Source organism: Aythya ferina (genome assembly GCF_964211825.1).
Source record: "Aythya ferina genome assembly, chromosome: 27".
Taxonomy (NCBI): Eukaryota; Metazoa; Chordata; class Aves; order Anseriformes; family Anatidae; genus Aythya; species Aythya ferina.
In genome coordinates this window covers 78,028-91,991 of record NC_140310.1, presented here as the reverse complement: position 1 = coordinate 91,991, position 13,964 = coordinate 78,028, and the positions used below count along the sequence as shown (strand labels likewise).

The window sequence follows — 13,964 nt, the reverse complement described above, 5'->3', positions numbered from 1 at the left end:
CACTCTAACAGCTTTATATCTTTCTTTGGCACCCAGAACTGCACACAGTACTCGATGTGCGGCCGCACGAGCGGAGTAGAGTGGGACAGTCACTTCACCAGCTAGCAATGTCTTTCTTGATACACCCCAGGACACAGTTGGCCCACCTGGCCACCCGGGCACACTGCTGGCTGATGCTCAGCTTGCTATCAATCAAAATCCCCAGATCCCTCTCTGTGGGGCTGCTTTCCAGCATCTCATCAGTGTCTGTATGTACAGCCAGGGTTGCCCCTTCCCAGGTGCTTGCTCTTGTTAAACTTCACACTGTTGGTGATTGCCCAGCTCTCTAATTTGTCCAGATCTTTCTGCAAGGCCTCACCACCCTCGATGGAGTCAACAGCTCCACCCAATTTTGTATCATCCATGAATTTACTCAAAAATCCTTCAAGTCCTACATCCAAATCATTTATGCAAACACTGAAGAAGATTGGTGCTAAAATGGAGCCCAGGGGAGCCCCACCAGTGACAGGTCACCAGCCTGATTTAACCCTATTTACAAGAACCCTCTGGGCCTGACCCGCCAGTCAATTGTTTACCCAACATATTATGCTTTTATTCAACTGTATTCTGGTCATTTTGTCCAGAAGGATACTGTGAGAGATAGTATTGAAAGCTTTAGTGAAATCCAGAAAGATTACATCGACTGACTTCCTTTGGTCAACTAGTTGGGTGATCTCGTTGTAGAAGGAAATTAAGTTGGTTAGACATGATCTTCCCCTAGTGAACCTGTATTGGCTATGACCAATGACTGAATTGTCCTTTGGGTGTTTTTCAGTAAATCCCAGAATAATCTCCATAATTTTGCCAGGCACTGAAGTGAGACTGACAGGCCTGTAATTGCCAGGATCTTCTTTCTTGCCCTTCTTGAAAATTGGGACCACATTTGCCAGCTTCCAGTCAACTGGGACCTCTCTGGATTCCCAAGGGGAAATACTTGGGCCCTGTGGCACCAACCTCCAAGGACTATCGAAAAGTCTCAACAGCGAACAGCCAGGACTTTGGAGAAGGAGGCACCATGGCCTCTGGTGACCCATGGGAGCAAGATATCACCTCGCTCCTCTTCCATGTACATGTATGTACCAGCCAGTGACAGATATGAAGCCTTGGCAGTGGACAAAAATAACGAGCAAGATTTGCAGGGATGAACCGCACAATCAGCATACAACAAAGGCTGCAAAACAAAGTGGTGAGTGATGGTAGTGGATGACCCTGCTGAGAGGCACTGAGGCACCCATCTGCTCACCTGGGACACAGTCAAGGGAAGTCTGCTGTTGGACAGGGACCGAGATCCTGGGGTGTCACAGAGAGGCTGCTGTGTTAAAAACTGGTTAAAAGCACATACTGCTATCCCCTGCTTCTTTTCTGTGTGGGCACCAATGACATGTTAAAGCAAAACATGGGCAAGATTGAGCAGGACTTCAGAGCACAGAGGGCACAAGAGAGAGGGCCAGTGCCCAATGATCTCCATCTTGCCAGAGGTGCTGGCAGAAGTCGACACATCATGCAGATCAGTGCCCAGCTTTGTGTCTGGTGCCATCACCAGAGCTTTGGCTTCTATGATCTTGGATCCACCTTTGAGAATCCGGGTCCTTTGGGAGCTGATGAGCTTCACTTGACCAAGGGGGGCAAGAGTCTTCACCAACAAGCTGGCCAGGCTTACAAGGAGAGCTTCAAACTAGATAGAACCAGGGAAGGGGATGGAGTTTTGGGTAACAGAGAAGAGGCAGGGGCTGTTAACATATTAACAGTGAAACTCCTTGGAACTGCTTCAAAGGAATCAGGGTGTGCTCCTTTATTAGAGTGACATGGCTGACGGCCTGACTGAAGAACTGCATGAAGTTTAACAAGGCCAAGTGCCGGGTCCTGCACCTGGGGCGCAATAACCCCAAGCAGAGCTACAGGCTGGGAGAGGAATGGTTGGAAAGCTGCCAGGCAGAGAAGGACCTGGGAGTGATGGTGGACAGTCGGCTGAATATGAGCCAGCAGTGTGCTCAGGTGGCCAAGAAGGCCAACGGCATCCTGGCTTGTATTAGGAACAGCGTGACCAGCAGGGCTAGGGAGGTGATCGTCCCCCTGTACTCAGCTCTGGTGAGGCCGCACCTCGAGTACTGTTTTCAGTTTTGTGCCCCTCGCTACAAGAAGGACATCGAGGTGCTTGAGCGGGTGCAGAGAAGGGCGACGAAGCTGGTGAGGGGCCTGGAGAACAAGTCCTACGAGGAGCGGCTGAGGGAGCTGGGCTTGTTCAGCCTGGAGAAGAGGAGGCTCAGGGGTGACCTTATCGCTCTTTTTAGGTACCTCAAGGGAGGCTGTAGCGAGGTGGGGGTTGGCCTGTTCTCCCACGTGCCTGGTGACAGGACGAGGGGGAATGGGCTTAAGTTGAGCCAGGGGAGTTTTAGGTTAGATGTTAGGAAGAACTTCTTCACTGAAAGGGTTGTGAGGCACTGGAACAGGCTGCCCAGGGAAGTGGTGGAGTCACCATCCTTGGAAGTCTTCAAAAGACGTTTAGATGTAGAGCTTAGGGATATGGTTTAGTGGAGGGCTGTTAGCGTTAGGTTGGAGGTTGGACTCGATGACCTTGAGGTCTCTTCTAACCTAGAAAATTCTGTGAATTCTGTGAATTCTGTGAACCTCTGCAGCAATGCATGTAGCTTGGGTAACAAACATGAGGTGTTGGAAGTCACTGCAGCTAGAAAGCTCAGATCTAATCGCTATTGCTGAAACTTGGTGGGATGAATCACACAACTGGAGCACTGCAATGCATGGCTATAAAATGTTCAGAAAGGACAGGCAAGGAAGTAGGGGCAGGCAGGTTGTGAAAAAGTGGATTGACTGCACAGAGCTGGCTTTGGAGAGCAGCAGTGGATAGGTTGAGAGCTTGTGGGTAAAAATTAGAGGTCAAGCCAAAAAGGAAACCTCATGGTTGGTGTTTACAACAGGCTGCTTCATAAAGGGGAGCCTGCTGACGAGCGTTCTTACTTTAGCTACAGGAACCATCATGCGTGCAGACACTGACCTTGCTGGGGGACTTGAAACACCCTGACATCTGCCAGAAAGGCAGCACAGCAAGCTGCAAGCAGCCCAAGAGACTGCTGGAGTGCATGGAGGTGAATTTCTTATTGCAGGTGATAGAGAGCCCAGCCAGAGGAGAAGTGTTACTGGACGTGCTGCTTACAAACACAGATGAATTGGAGAGGTCAGGATTGTTGGCAGCCTGGGCTGCAGTGACTCTGCCTGGTGGAATTCACGATCCTGCGAGATAAGGGCCAGGTGTAAAGTCAAGACCCTGACATTTAGGAGAGTGAACTTCCAGCTTAAGGAATTAGCAGTTAGTACCCCCTGGAAAGCTGCCCCCAGGAATAAAGGAGCAGAATAGAGCCGGTTGGTCTTTATGGGCATTTTTCTTAGAGCACAAGAGCATTCAATTCCCACGTGTAAGAAATCAGGCAAGGAAGGCAAGGGAGCAGCATGGCTGAATCAGGAACTCCTGGTCAAGTAGCGTGTGAGAAGGAAATGCACAGGAACCAGGGGTCTGTATCCTGGGAAGAATACAGGGATGCTGCCTGCACGTGCAGGAATGGGATCACCAATGTTAAGGCAGAGCTGTGAGCTTGCCTTTCACCCTGCCCCCTGCTCCAGAGGTCCTGAACTCCACCCTCTGGTGGCTCCACCATGAGAGGGTGGAGTCCACGTTCCCCACAATTCCCTTCACATCCTCCACAATTCCCTTCATGTTCCCCACAATTCGCTTCACATCCTCCACAATTCCCTTCAGATCCTCCAAAATTCCCTCCACATTCCCCACAAGCCCCCAGCTTGCTGCTGAGCACGAGGCCCAGCAGAGCTCCTCTCCTCGTTGGCTCCCTGTTCCTTGCAGCAGGCAGTGACCACAGTGCTCCAGGAACCTGGAGAGCTGGCGTCCTGCTCTGCTGTCCCTCCAACAGACCCCAGGGTGGTTGAAGTCCCCCACAAGGACCAGGCTGGCATACGTGGGGTTGCTCCTACCTGTCTGTAGAGGGCTTCATCTGCTTGTTCTTGTTGGGTGGCCCGTAGCAGACTCCCACTACAATGTCACCTAGCCCTGTCCTCCCTTTAATTTTAAGCCACCAACTCTCAGCCAGCTCCTTGTCCATCCTCAGGCAGAGCTCTGTGTGCTCTCGCAGCTCTCACACAGAGGGCAGCAACCCCTCCTCATCTTCCCAGCCTGTTCCCAAACAGAGGGCTAAGAAAGATGGTGGATACCACTGGTAGGAAGTACTGTTGGGATGGTCTTCCACTACTACTGGGGTTTGAAATCTTATGTTACATCCAATCCTTGTATTGATTATAATATTCTTCGTGTGCTTGCTTCTTATTATCTTCTGTGCATGTGTGTGGAGATTATACATAAACACACAGAGGTGGAGTGAACGTTTGAAATGTATGTATTGTAGAATGCAGGGATGCTCATAAAAACAAAGGGAGGACACTATAAGAGAAACAAGGTGCTGGTATGTAAGGAATTTGAGTCTAGAGGAGGGCTACAAAGATGATCAGTGGGTTGGAGCACCTCTCCTATGAAGAAAGGGTAAGAGAGCTGGCCATGTGCAGCCTGGAGAAGGCTCCAGGGAGACCTCATTGTGGACTTTCAGTACTTAAAGGTGTCTTATAAAAGAGAAGGATTCTTTACTCAAGTAGATAATGATAGGACAAGAGGGAATGGTCTTAAATGTTGCAGGAAGAATGGCCGAAAACACGACAGACAGGATCATGCTCTCCCTTTATTACCCAAATAGCCTGACTTTTATAATAAACTTAACAGGAGCAGATGGTGTCACACACAAGATTATTGGTCAAAAGCACTCAGACAAACAACTGCATGAAAACAACCACCTGCAAGAAAACAACCCCCTTGTGATTAGCAGTCACGTAGATCCCGTCCTTGAAGCCAGCTGCTGGCACCAATATTTTTCTAAATTCCTCAATTGGGTGATGTGGGAACACTGTCATGGGAACTTCTCATAGTTGTCCCGGTAGCTTGGTTTGCTCAGCTGCAGCAAGCCATGGCATCTTTGCTGCTTCAAAAATCCCTCAACAATTAAACATAGAGAGAACATATTTGGATTAGACATTAGGAGGAAATTCTTCACTGTAAGGGTGGCGAGGCACTGGAACGGGTTGCCCAAAGCAGCTGTGGATGCCCCATCCCTGGAGGTGTTCAAGGCTAGGCTGGATGGGGCCTTGGCCAACCTGATCCAGTGGGTGGCATCCCTGCCTATGGCAGGGGGGTTGGAGTTGGATGAGGTCCCTTCCAACCTGAGCCATTCTATGATTCTATGAATTCAGGTGGCTGTTGTTTCACGTTAGTAAACTTAGTGAAGCCTTATGCCACGGCATGAGCTCTGCATCACCTGGTATATAGTGCTGACTGAGCACCAGTGAGTGACATTGTGTGGGGGCCTGGGTGGCACTGATGGGAAAGGGGGGACATGCTGACCAGAGCCTGCAAGATAACAGCAGCCACCTTGCCTTGGGAGGTAACAGAAGCCATCCCGTCCTGCAACAAAGAACAACCAACCTGAAGGAACAAAACATATATATATTGAGAACTGAGTATAGCGGACAAAATGAAGGTTGTACGGGTATAAGAAGCCAGGGAAAGTGTTGGGTGGGGTCCCTCCTTGGAGGCACCTGGCTTGAGCTGATATTTGTGTCCCATTACATTCTTACTGCTTTAACTAAGAGTTGATTCTTTGGGTGAATCTCAGATGGCTGGGGAGATCCATTCTGCTAGGTGGAAACAACAGGATTCCTTCACAGTGGTGTCATTCTGCAGCCAGATGGTGTTGCTGGTGCCTCCTCCCCCTGCAGGAAGGCAAAGCACCAGCCCTGCTCGGACACACTTGAGGAACCAGGCACACTCTTGCTGTGAGTCCTGTTTTGCTCTTTCTGTTCTGCTCTTCCCCAGCCGGCTCCGTCCACCTCTAAAACTTTGCCCAGATGGCTGGCAGGGCTTGATGGCTGCAACAGAGGGACAACGTTGCTCTCACCTGCTGGCTCAGGCTCCTCCTGCCCTAGGCCTGCCCCACTCCTCACACCCATGGTTCCTTTTGTTCCCACATCCCTCAGGTTAGAAGCCCTAAGCATTCACTTGGAGTTGTAGAGAGGTACCTGGAACCAGGGGTAAGACAGGGAGATGCCCAGGCCAGGAGAAACTGCAGGATGCATGCAGCCCCTGAGCTGTGCCAGGGACAGGGTCCTTGGCCCCATGCTGTCTTGCTGCCACTGCACCAGGACATGGCAGGAGCTGTGCACACTTACTGTTGCAGTGAGGTCTTCACTGGTGTATGCTTTGGCTCCTTTCCCCACACCTCCCTCCTCTCCTGGAGCTCTCTGTCATACTCTCTTCTTATGGCGTAGGATGGAGGAGGGGACCAGTAGGATTTCTGGAGAGAGAGCGAGGCTTATCAAGCAGCGGGCAAATGAGTGTGCCCAGAAGCACCAGCCCAGTGGGGGACTGCATCAGGGACACTGCAGATGTGCCAGGGGATTTTGGAGAATCATCGCTGCAAGTCCCCATGGAGGTGCCAAGGTCTGAGCAGGGGCTCGCTGCACTTCCCAAGTGGCACAGCTGAGACACAGCAGTTATCTGCTGGGGACCTAATTTTTTTTTTTTATAAACTTCTTACCGGGTAATCGTATTCTCTGTTTTCCTTTTTGGCTATTTTAGCAACCTCCAGCTTCCATGCAGCATGTGCTCTCTGTTATGCAATGAGGGAAACAAAAAAGAAAAAAAAAAAAAGGAATGTATTTTGGCTTGAGGGGCCAGCAAAGGAACGATCCCTGCACAGCACAGCACAGGAGGCACCTGGGGATTGTGCAGCCTTTCTCCAGACACAGCCTAGTCTGCTCCTCCAAGCACAAGAGCATTGAAGGCTTCGTCTTTCAAGCAATGAAGCAAAAGAAACAAACTTGTTTCTTTTTATGTCAGGGTGGCTGGTGAAGTCCAGAGGTTTTGGTTACAAATCAGACTTAAAAACCTCACCGTACTAGGAGGGGCAAACCAGTACATCATGCCTGTAGCAGAACAGGCGAGCACGAAGAGCTGTCCTGTGCCCAGCTCTCCCCTGCAGGCAGCCACCTGGGGCTGGGATAGCCCTTGCCTGGGAGAGCTGCTGCTCCAATGCCAGGGCTGGCAGCCTTGGTGGAGCCTCCCCATGTTCAAGGTAGGAAGGAGAGGGCTGGGTTTGTCTGCTAGTTGACAAATTGTCCACTGAGTCCGGTATTGAGCAATTCTCTCTCCTGGACAGGAGCAGAGGAGACTCAGAGACGGCAGTGAGTTGCCCCCTGGGTTTTGGGGAAACAACTCAGCAGCCCTGCGAGGGGACAGAAATGCCAGTCCTCTGCGTGGCTGAGGTCACTGCCAGTACCTGGGCACGCAGCGCTGCCATCCTGGCCTGCCAGGCCTGCAGTTCTGCCCACTCAGCCCTTTCTTGCTCTTCCTTCTGCTTCAGCAGGGCTGCCCGCAGACTTTGTTCCTCTTGCTGCATGCACAGGTAGCAGACCTCCTGGGGGGCCACAGACACACACAACAGACAGAATTAATCTCAGGACTTCGGGGGCTCCTGTGCCTCGTACTGAGCATCTGGCTCCTAATGCCATTAGCGAAAAATCCCCTGCTCTGAACAAGGCACAACAGGGAGTGTCTTCTTCCTTTCCGTGCACACCTAACTGTTCCCCTTTGGTCCTAAGACCTAGCAAGACAAAACTTCACTCAGTGCAACTTGTACCCACTGCCCCTTGTCTTCTCCATGTTTGCCCTTGTGAAAGGAGAGCTTCTGTTGGCTTTGTAGCCACCCTTTAAATACTGGAATACTGTGATGAGGTCCCCCCAAGCCTTCACTTCTCCAGGGTGAAATGGAGTTGGACTTGATGATCCTTATGGGTCCCTTCCGACTCAGGATATTCTATGATTCTACGATTCTATGAAAAGACCCAGGTTCCTGAGTCAAAGACCCAAGTTCCTCAGTCTCTCCTCACAGGGCCGATTCTCCAGCCAATTGATCATCTCCGTGACCCTCCTTTGGACTCTCTCCAGTCTTTTGGGCACAACCATCAGTGCTTCTCCACTCCTCAATGCAATGCAGAACTGACATGGGGCAAGATCACGTACCTGTCCTACTCTCTTATGGCCTTTGCAGGCAGGGATTTCAGTTTTCCTCCTGACGTGGTGCGTCATTTTGTTCATGCCCTCCTTTGAATAGTCCTTCTCAATGGCTGGTAGCACACTAAAAATACAAAGTGGGTAGTGTTGGGACTCCACCAAATACACTTGCATCTATTTTGCAAGCCTGTGCCTCTGCAGTAGAAGGTGGTTGTTCAGTAGAGCTGTAAAGCCAACGATTTGTGTTCTCAAAGACAGAGAAAGAGGTGCTCAGGACTAAGCCCTCTCTGAGTGGGACAAAGAGAAAGACAGCATCATCTGAGATGATGGTCTTGTGCAAAGGCCCCAGCTGACAGTGACTTGAAAGACATCACACTGCTTGAGCACTTGAAAGTGGTCACGCTGCTGTGCTTAGGGCTGCAGGGACAGTGTGAAAGGAGACGGAGACATAGGGAGAAAAGCAGAACTGCCAGTTATCTCCTGCAGGAAAACTTCCATGCCCTTTGCCCAGCAGTGTAGCTGACACAAACATCTCCCTGCCACCATGACTAGGGCACACCAGTGCCCGCTGTATTTCTCCATCTCTCTCACCTCTCAGGGGGCTTGTCTCCTGCAGCTTGCTCTCCCTGTCCGTCCTCTGGTTTCAGCACAGGAAGCGTCACCGGGGAAAGCCTCCTTCGGGGCAGCAGGGGCTTCTTGGGAAGATGCCCTTGAAGCAAGACGTGAGAAAGGCCTTCAGACCTCCAGGCCAAAGCCACGTCCTTGGGGCAGCTCAGACCCGAGGTGCATGCTGAGCTGCTGGATACCAGTGGGATGCTTTCTGTGGCAGCAACCCTAATGGTCCTGGAGTCACATTTTGTTGTGGGGTGGGGGCCCCTGAGAACCCTTTATCTCATCCAACTGTGCAGGTCCAGAGAGCAACTCTGACCCCTGGGTTTTCTTTGTCCAGTATTCTTTTCCCTAGGGTATCTCCTGAGGAGCAGGGCCTGCCAGGGAATGCTGGAGACCTCACAGAGACTTGGTGGGGCAGATGGCATTAGGGAAGGGGAAGAAAATTCCACCTGCCTAATACCACCCGCCTCAACCCTCCCTCAAGGCAGAAGGTATTTGCAGTGAGGACAGACAGCCCGCCTTTCTTCCTCCCCCCAGCACAAGCCCACCCCTCACACAGACCTTGGCCAGTCACACTAGGGCACGGGGTGCCGTGGGGACGTCCCTCAGCAGAGCAACTGCAGCATGGGGCATGGTGCTGGGCCAGGGTCCCCCTCCACAGTGAGCCCTGAAGATGGACCCTCTGAGGCAAACCCAGCCATGTGAGAGACATTTTGCTGTCCCAGCAACCACACACAGCCCTGGCTGCCTCTGCCCACACTAAGGCATGAGGGAAACCCACAAGCCTGTGCTGGGGCCCATCTGCTACCTCTCCATCTTTCTCACCCTCCTTACCTACGCCTTCTTTTCCACGGGGGCGTTGGAGCAGCCCCGGAGTGGCAGATGGTGCTTGGCAGAGCTCAGACCTGGGAACAAGACAGGCACAAAGCTGAAGCTGATGTGATGCGGGGGTCTCACCGAGCCACACTGTGCTGGGCCCTCCAGCAGGAAACGCGCACACATCCAAAGAGCCCTCCCAAGTTAACAGAGGTGATGTGGCCGACACAAACATCTCCCTGCCACCACGACCAGGGCACACCAGTGCCCTCTGTGTCTCTCCATCTCTCTCACCTCTCAGGGGGCTTGTCTCCTGCAGCTTGCTCTCCCCGTCTGTCCTCTGGTTTCAGCACAGGAAGCGTCATGGGGGAAAGCCTCCTTCGGGGCAGCAGGGGCTTACTGGGAAGATGTACTTGAAGCAAGAGAAGAGAAAGGCCTTCAGACCTCCAGGCCAAAGCCACGTCTTTGGGGCAGCTCAGACCCGAGGCGCCTGTGGAACTGCTGGGTACTGGTGGGATGCTTTCTGTGGCAGTGACCCTGATGGAGTCACACTTCCTAGGAGGCTCTCAGTCCTGTGACAGTGCTCAAGTGAAAGAGCACTCGGCAAGATCTGCTCGGGAATGGGGTGGTGTGGGGAAGTGTCCTTCTGCAGAGGAGCTGCAACTTGGGGCAGTGGGCATGCTTTGGGTAGTCTGGGCTTGCGTTACCTTCACTTGCTCTCTCCTTAGCCAGGTCTTCTGCCAAGACTTCCTGTTTTTCAGCCTCAAACTGTGTCTTCAGGCTGGCTAACAGTGCGCTAAACTCATTGCTGGATGGACAGAAGGTGAGAAGGAATTAGGCTGACCCCCGTGTCTCACAAAACACTGCTGTATACCTGCAGTCTGGCTGGCAAACACCAGCCCTTCTGAGATGTGCTAATAGCCTTTCAGAGCTAATACAGATGGCATGTCCAAGGGAAATCTCCCGCTCCCATGACTACCAGACCATCCCATTGCCCTTATCTGCTTTCCCAAGAGCCTCACTTGTCCACAGTCTTCCTTGTACTGTCCTGTTGCCCTTTCTTGTCCTTCGCCGCTTTCAGGCTGCTCAGTGGACGTTTCTTTTGGTGGCGGAGATGCTTAGCCTGAGGGCTGCCTGCCCCTGGGAAAGAAGACACCTCTTCAGAACAGCGTCTTTGTGACCACATGGACAAGAGGAGGTGCAGACCTGCTCAGTCCTTACTCGGACAGTCCTTACTTTCTTTCTTACTGTCTCGCTCAGTGGAGGAAAGCTCTCCAGCTTTTCTGCCAGGGGGTAGCTTGATCTTAAACCTAGAAAGAAGAAGACATGAGCAGCTGAACTACCCTTGAGAGGCCTCTCAGGTACAAGCCAGGAGAGAAGACACTTGAGAAGCTTTTTCAAATGCTTTTTGCCACTGCCCCACCAAGAAAGGGAACAAGGAGACGGATCTCGATGGGAAAGGATGCCTGAATTGCTCTCCAGGTCCAGTCCATGCTGGGAGTGCAGAGCACAATCCCTCCTCCAAACTAAAGCAGGAGAGGACAGCCAGAGCCCAGAAGCAGAAAGCACACGTGGAGGAAGCTGTCCGTCCTTCCCTCATGGAGGGATTCCTGGCTACCCACAGGAGCAGGCAGCTCTGGTGAAAGCCCTACCAAGGAGGAGCTGAGGAGCCAAGGGCTTCACAAGAGCATGTACTCACGTTGGAAGCACGCGGATCCCACCAGGACGCACGTGGCAAGGATCAGGTTCTTTGCCTGACAGCACGCAGATCTTTGTCCGTGGGTTCTGCCGAAAGGACAGAGATGTGGCAGATGAGGCTCCAGAAAGGATCCCATCGCCCACAAAGGCAGCACACCTTGCCACTGCTCAGTGTAGCTCCCTCAAGGAAACTCTCCCCCCGCTCCCTTTTCACCAGCAGCACAACAGAACTCGTCCTACTCTTGTGCTCTGTCCCCAAGCTGCTGGGAGTGGGATCCCAGGCTAGGGAGGTGTCTGGCTTGAGCCTCAGAAAGAGCTCTGGAAAAAAAACGTTAAACTTACGGAGAGCAGACATTCTAAGACAGTTCCAGTCCCATCAATGGCGAGGAGAAACTCTGGGTGGTATCTCATCGTGAGGATCTTGTTTCGGCTCATCAGAGAACCGATGCCCTTGAAAACAAGGTCGTAATCCTCCCCCAGTCCGGCACCCCAGGTGAAGAGTACCACGATGTCGTTCACACACTCCTTCACCAGCTTCTCGGGAATGGATGTCTTTTGTGACAATTCAGAATAGTCCAGGGGGACAACTTTGAGGTCATCTAGAAAACAGCAAAAGAGGAACAGCGTCAGGTGGGCAGTGGCTCATCAGCCTGACAGCGCTGCAAGGCTTATCAAAGGCTTTGTGCCCTTGGCATACCGGGGATGTCGCTGCTGGCATAGCTGAGCCCCTGAGCCTGTGCGACCCTCTCTGACAGGTGAAACCTGGGCATAACCATGCTGCTGTGCTTCTGCAGTATGTAGAAAACGCCAAGCACATCTACAGCCACACCCTGTGGAGAGCAGAGAACAGAAGTGCTTTTAGAAGGACACATGTACTCGTTGGAGTGAGACACTGGCATTCTGTGCTTCCTCCACTCTGGAGGTGCAAGGAGGTGGGATGGGGCTCTTCAGAAAGAGTTGGAGAAGAGCTGCTCAGGAGAAGATGTTGTTTTCTCCTATCTTCTCTTCCCCCTTATAGCACAGAAGGAGAGTAAAAGCCAAAAAAGCATCCTGGAGCTCTGTAAGGCCTGCGGGGTGCTGAGCAATTGTGTGATCCCTGAGAAGAGTCCCAGGCTTTCTGCTGGGCCGCCTCTGCCTTCCAACTATGAGAGCAGGAAGGTGCCAGGAAGGCTTGAAGCCTCTTTTCTAACAGATCCAAATTTCCTTCTTGGCATCGGATGTCACAGGAACAGTGCTGCCCCACCTCCATGCCCTTCAGGAGCATTTCAGAGAAGTGGGTGGATGGCTGCACTTGATGGCAGCGGGGCTGCCAGGACTGCAAAAAGCATCCACGTGCCAAGAGGAACAGCTCACCTTTTTCAGTGCAAACTGCTGGAGCATGTACTGGGACACACCGTCCCAAATTCTTATGACATCTGAAAAGCAAGGGAGAGACATGTCAGGCTCTGGGCCAGCAAGCCCACCTCCATTCAGCTCCTGCCCAAGCACGGAGCTGGAGTGTGCAGCGGTTGGTAGAGGTGTCAGCAGGAGCAAATGCACATAGGGGCTGCAGGGCTGAACTCTTGGCTGCCTTCAGGCTCTCAGCCTCAGGGTGAGCCTGAGAGAGGGCTGGGCTCAGCCAGGGGCTGCAGAAGGGATCTGGGCACTGGCATCCCACCAGCTGGCGTCTGCAAGGGGAAGTGGCCCCCCAGCTCCAGGCCCCTTCAGCCCATCTGGAAAGACCAGAAGAGCCAGCGGGAAACAGCCAGAGGCTGTGGCTGGTTGCAAGGAAAGCCCAGATCGCCAACACACGTGTTTCAGGCAGTTTCTAGAAATGCAGGGAGGTCAGACAGCCTTCAACAGGATCCCCTGCCCTTCCTTTCTCTGCCCTTCTCTCCCTTTCCCTTCCAATGCTGATCTCCAGAGCTGACCCTCTCCCTGGTGAAGTGTCACCACAGAGTTCCTGCCACTGTCACCCTTCAGCTATACAGGAAAACCACTTGGGGCCTCCTGCACTCCTCCCCAGCCCTCCCCGCAGCTGCAGTGTTGGGGACTGATATCACCCAGTAACACTGGTGGCACAGCTCCTGAAGGCCTTACCATCCAGGCTGAGCACCTGCAGCGCGGGGAGCTTGACAAAGGGAAATTGCATCCTTGTGGTGGGGATTCCCAACAGGAAACTCCTTCTCCACTCTCCTCCTCCTCTGCACTTCTGCGCAGCGGGGACAGCGCATGTGGCAATATGGCAGCTGTCACTGTGACATAAGGGGTCCCACTCCAACCTCAAGCATGACATCACTGCAAGGCTGTCGCAGACACCCTCCCAGTGAAGAACCTTTTGCTGATCTCCAGCGTCAACCTCTCCTGTCGCAGCTTGAAGCCATTCCCTCAGGTCCTATCGCTGGTCACCAGAAAGAAGAGATCAGCGCCTGCCTCCCTGCTCCCCTCGCGAGGAAGTTGTAGACCTCCCTGAGGTCTGCCCTCAGTCTCCTCCAGGCTGAACAGTCGAACTGACTTCAGCTGCTCCTCATATGCATACCCCTGGAGACCCTTTCCCATCTTTGTTGCCCTCCTTTGGACACTCTAACAGCTTTATATCTTTCTTTGGCACCCAGAACTGCACACAGTACTCGATGTGCGGCCGCACGAGCGGAGTAGAGTGGGACAGTCACTTCACCAG

The 13,964-nt window shown here is 52.6% G+C and overlaps 1 protein-coding gene across 1 annotated transcript; it reads right to left on the bottom strand.

The window, feature by feature from the left end:
• Positions 1-9,625: 9,625 nt before the first annotated feature.
• LOC311424212 (coiled-coil domain-containing protein 81-like) lies at positions 9,626-13,436 on the bottom strand (the record flags this gene model as incomplete). The annotated part of the gene is made up of 10 exons (XM_084499172.1): positions 9,626-9,696; positions 9,902-9,947; positions 10,310-10,415; positions 10,630-10,747; positions 10,844-10,917; positions 11,307-11,392; positions 11,648-11,904; positions 12,003-12,135; positions 12,659-12,720; positions 13,385-13,436. The coding sequence occupies 10 exons, from the start codon at positions 13,434-13,436 to the stop codon at positions 9,626-9,628; spliced, it is 1,005 nt and encodes a 334-aa protein (XP_084355298.1).
• Between the last annotated feature and the right edge of the window lie 528 nt (positions 13,437-13,964).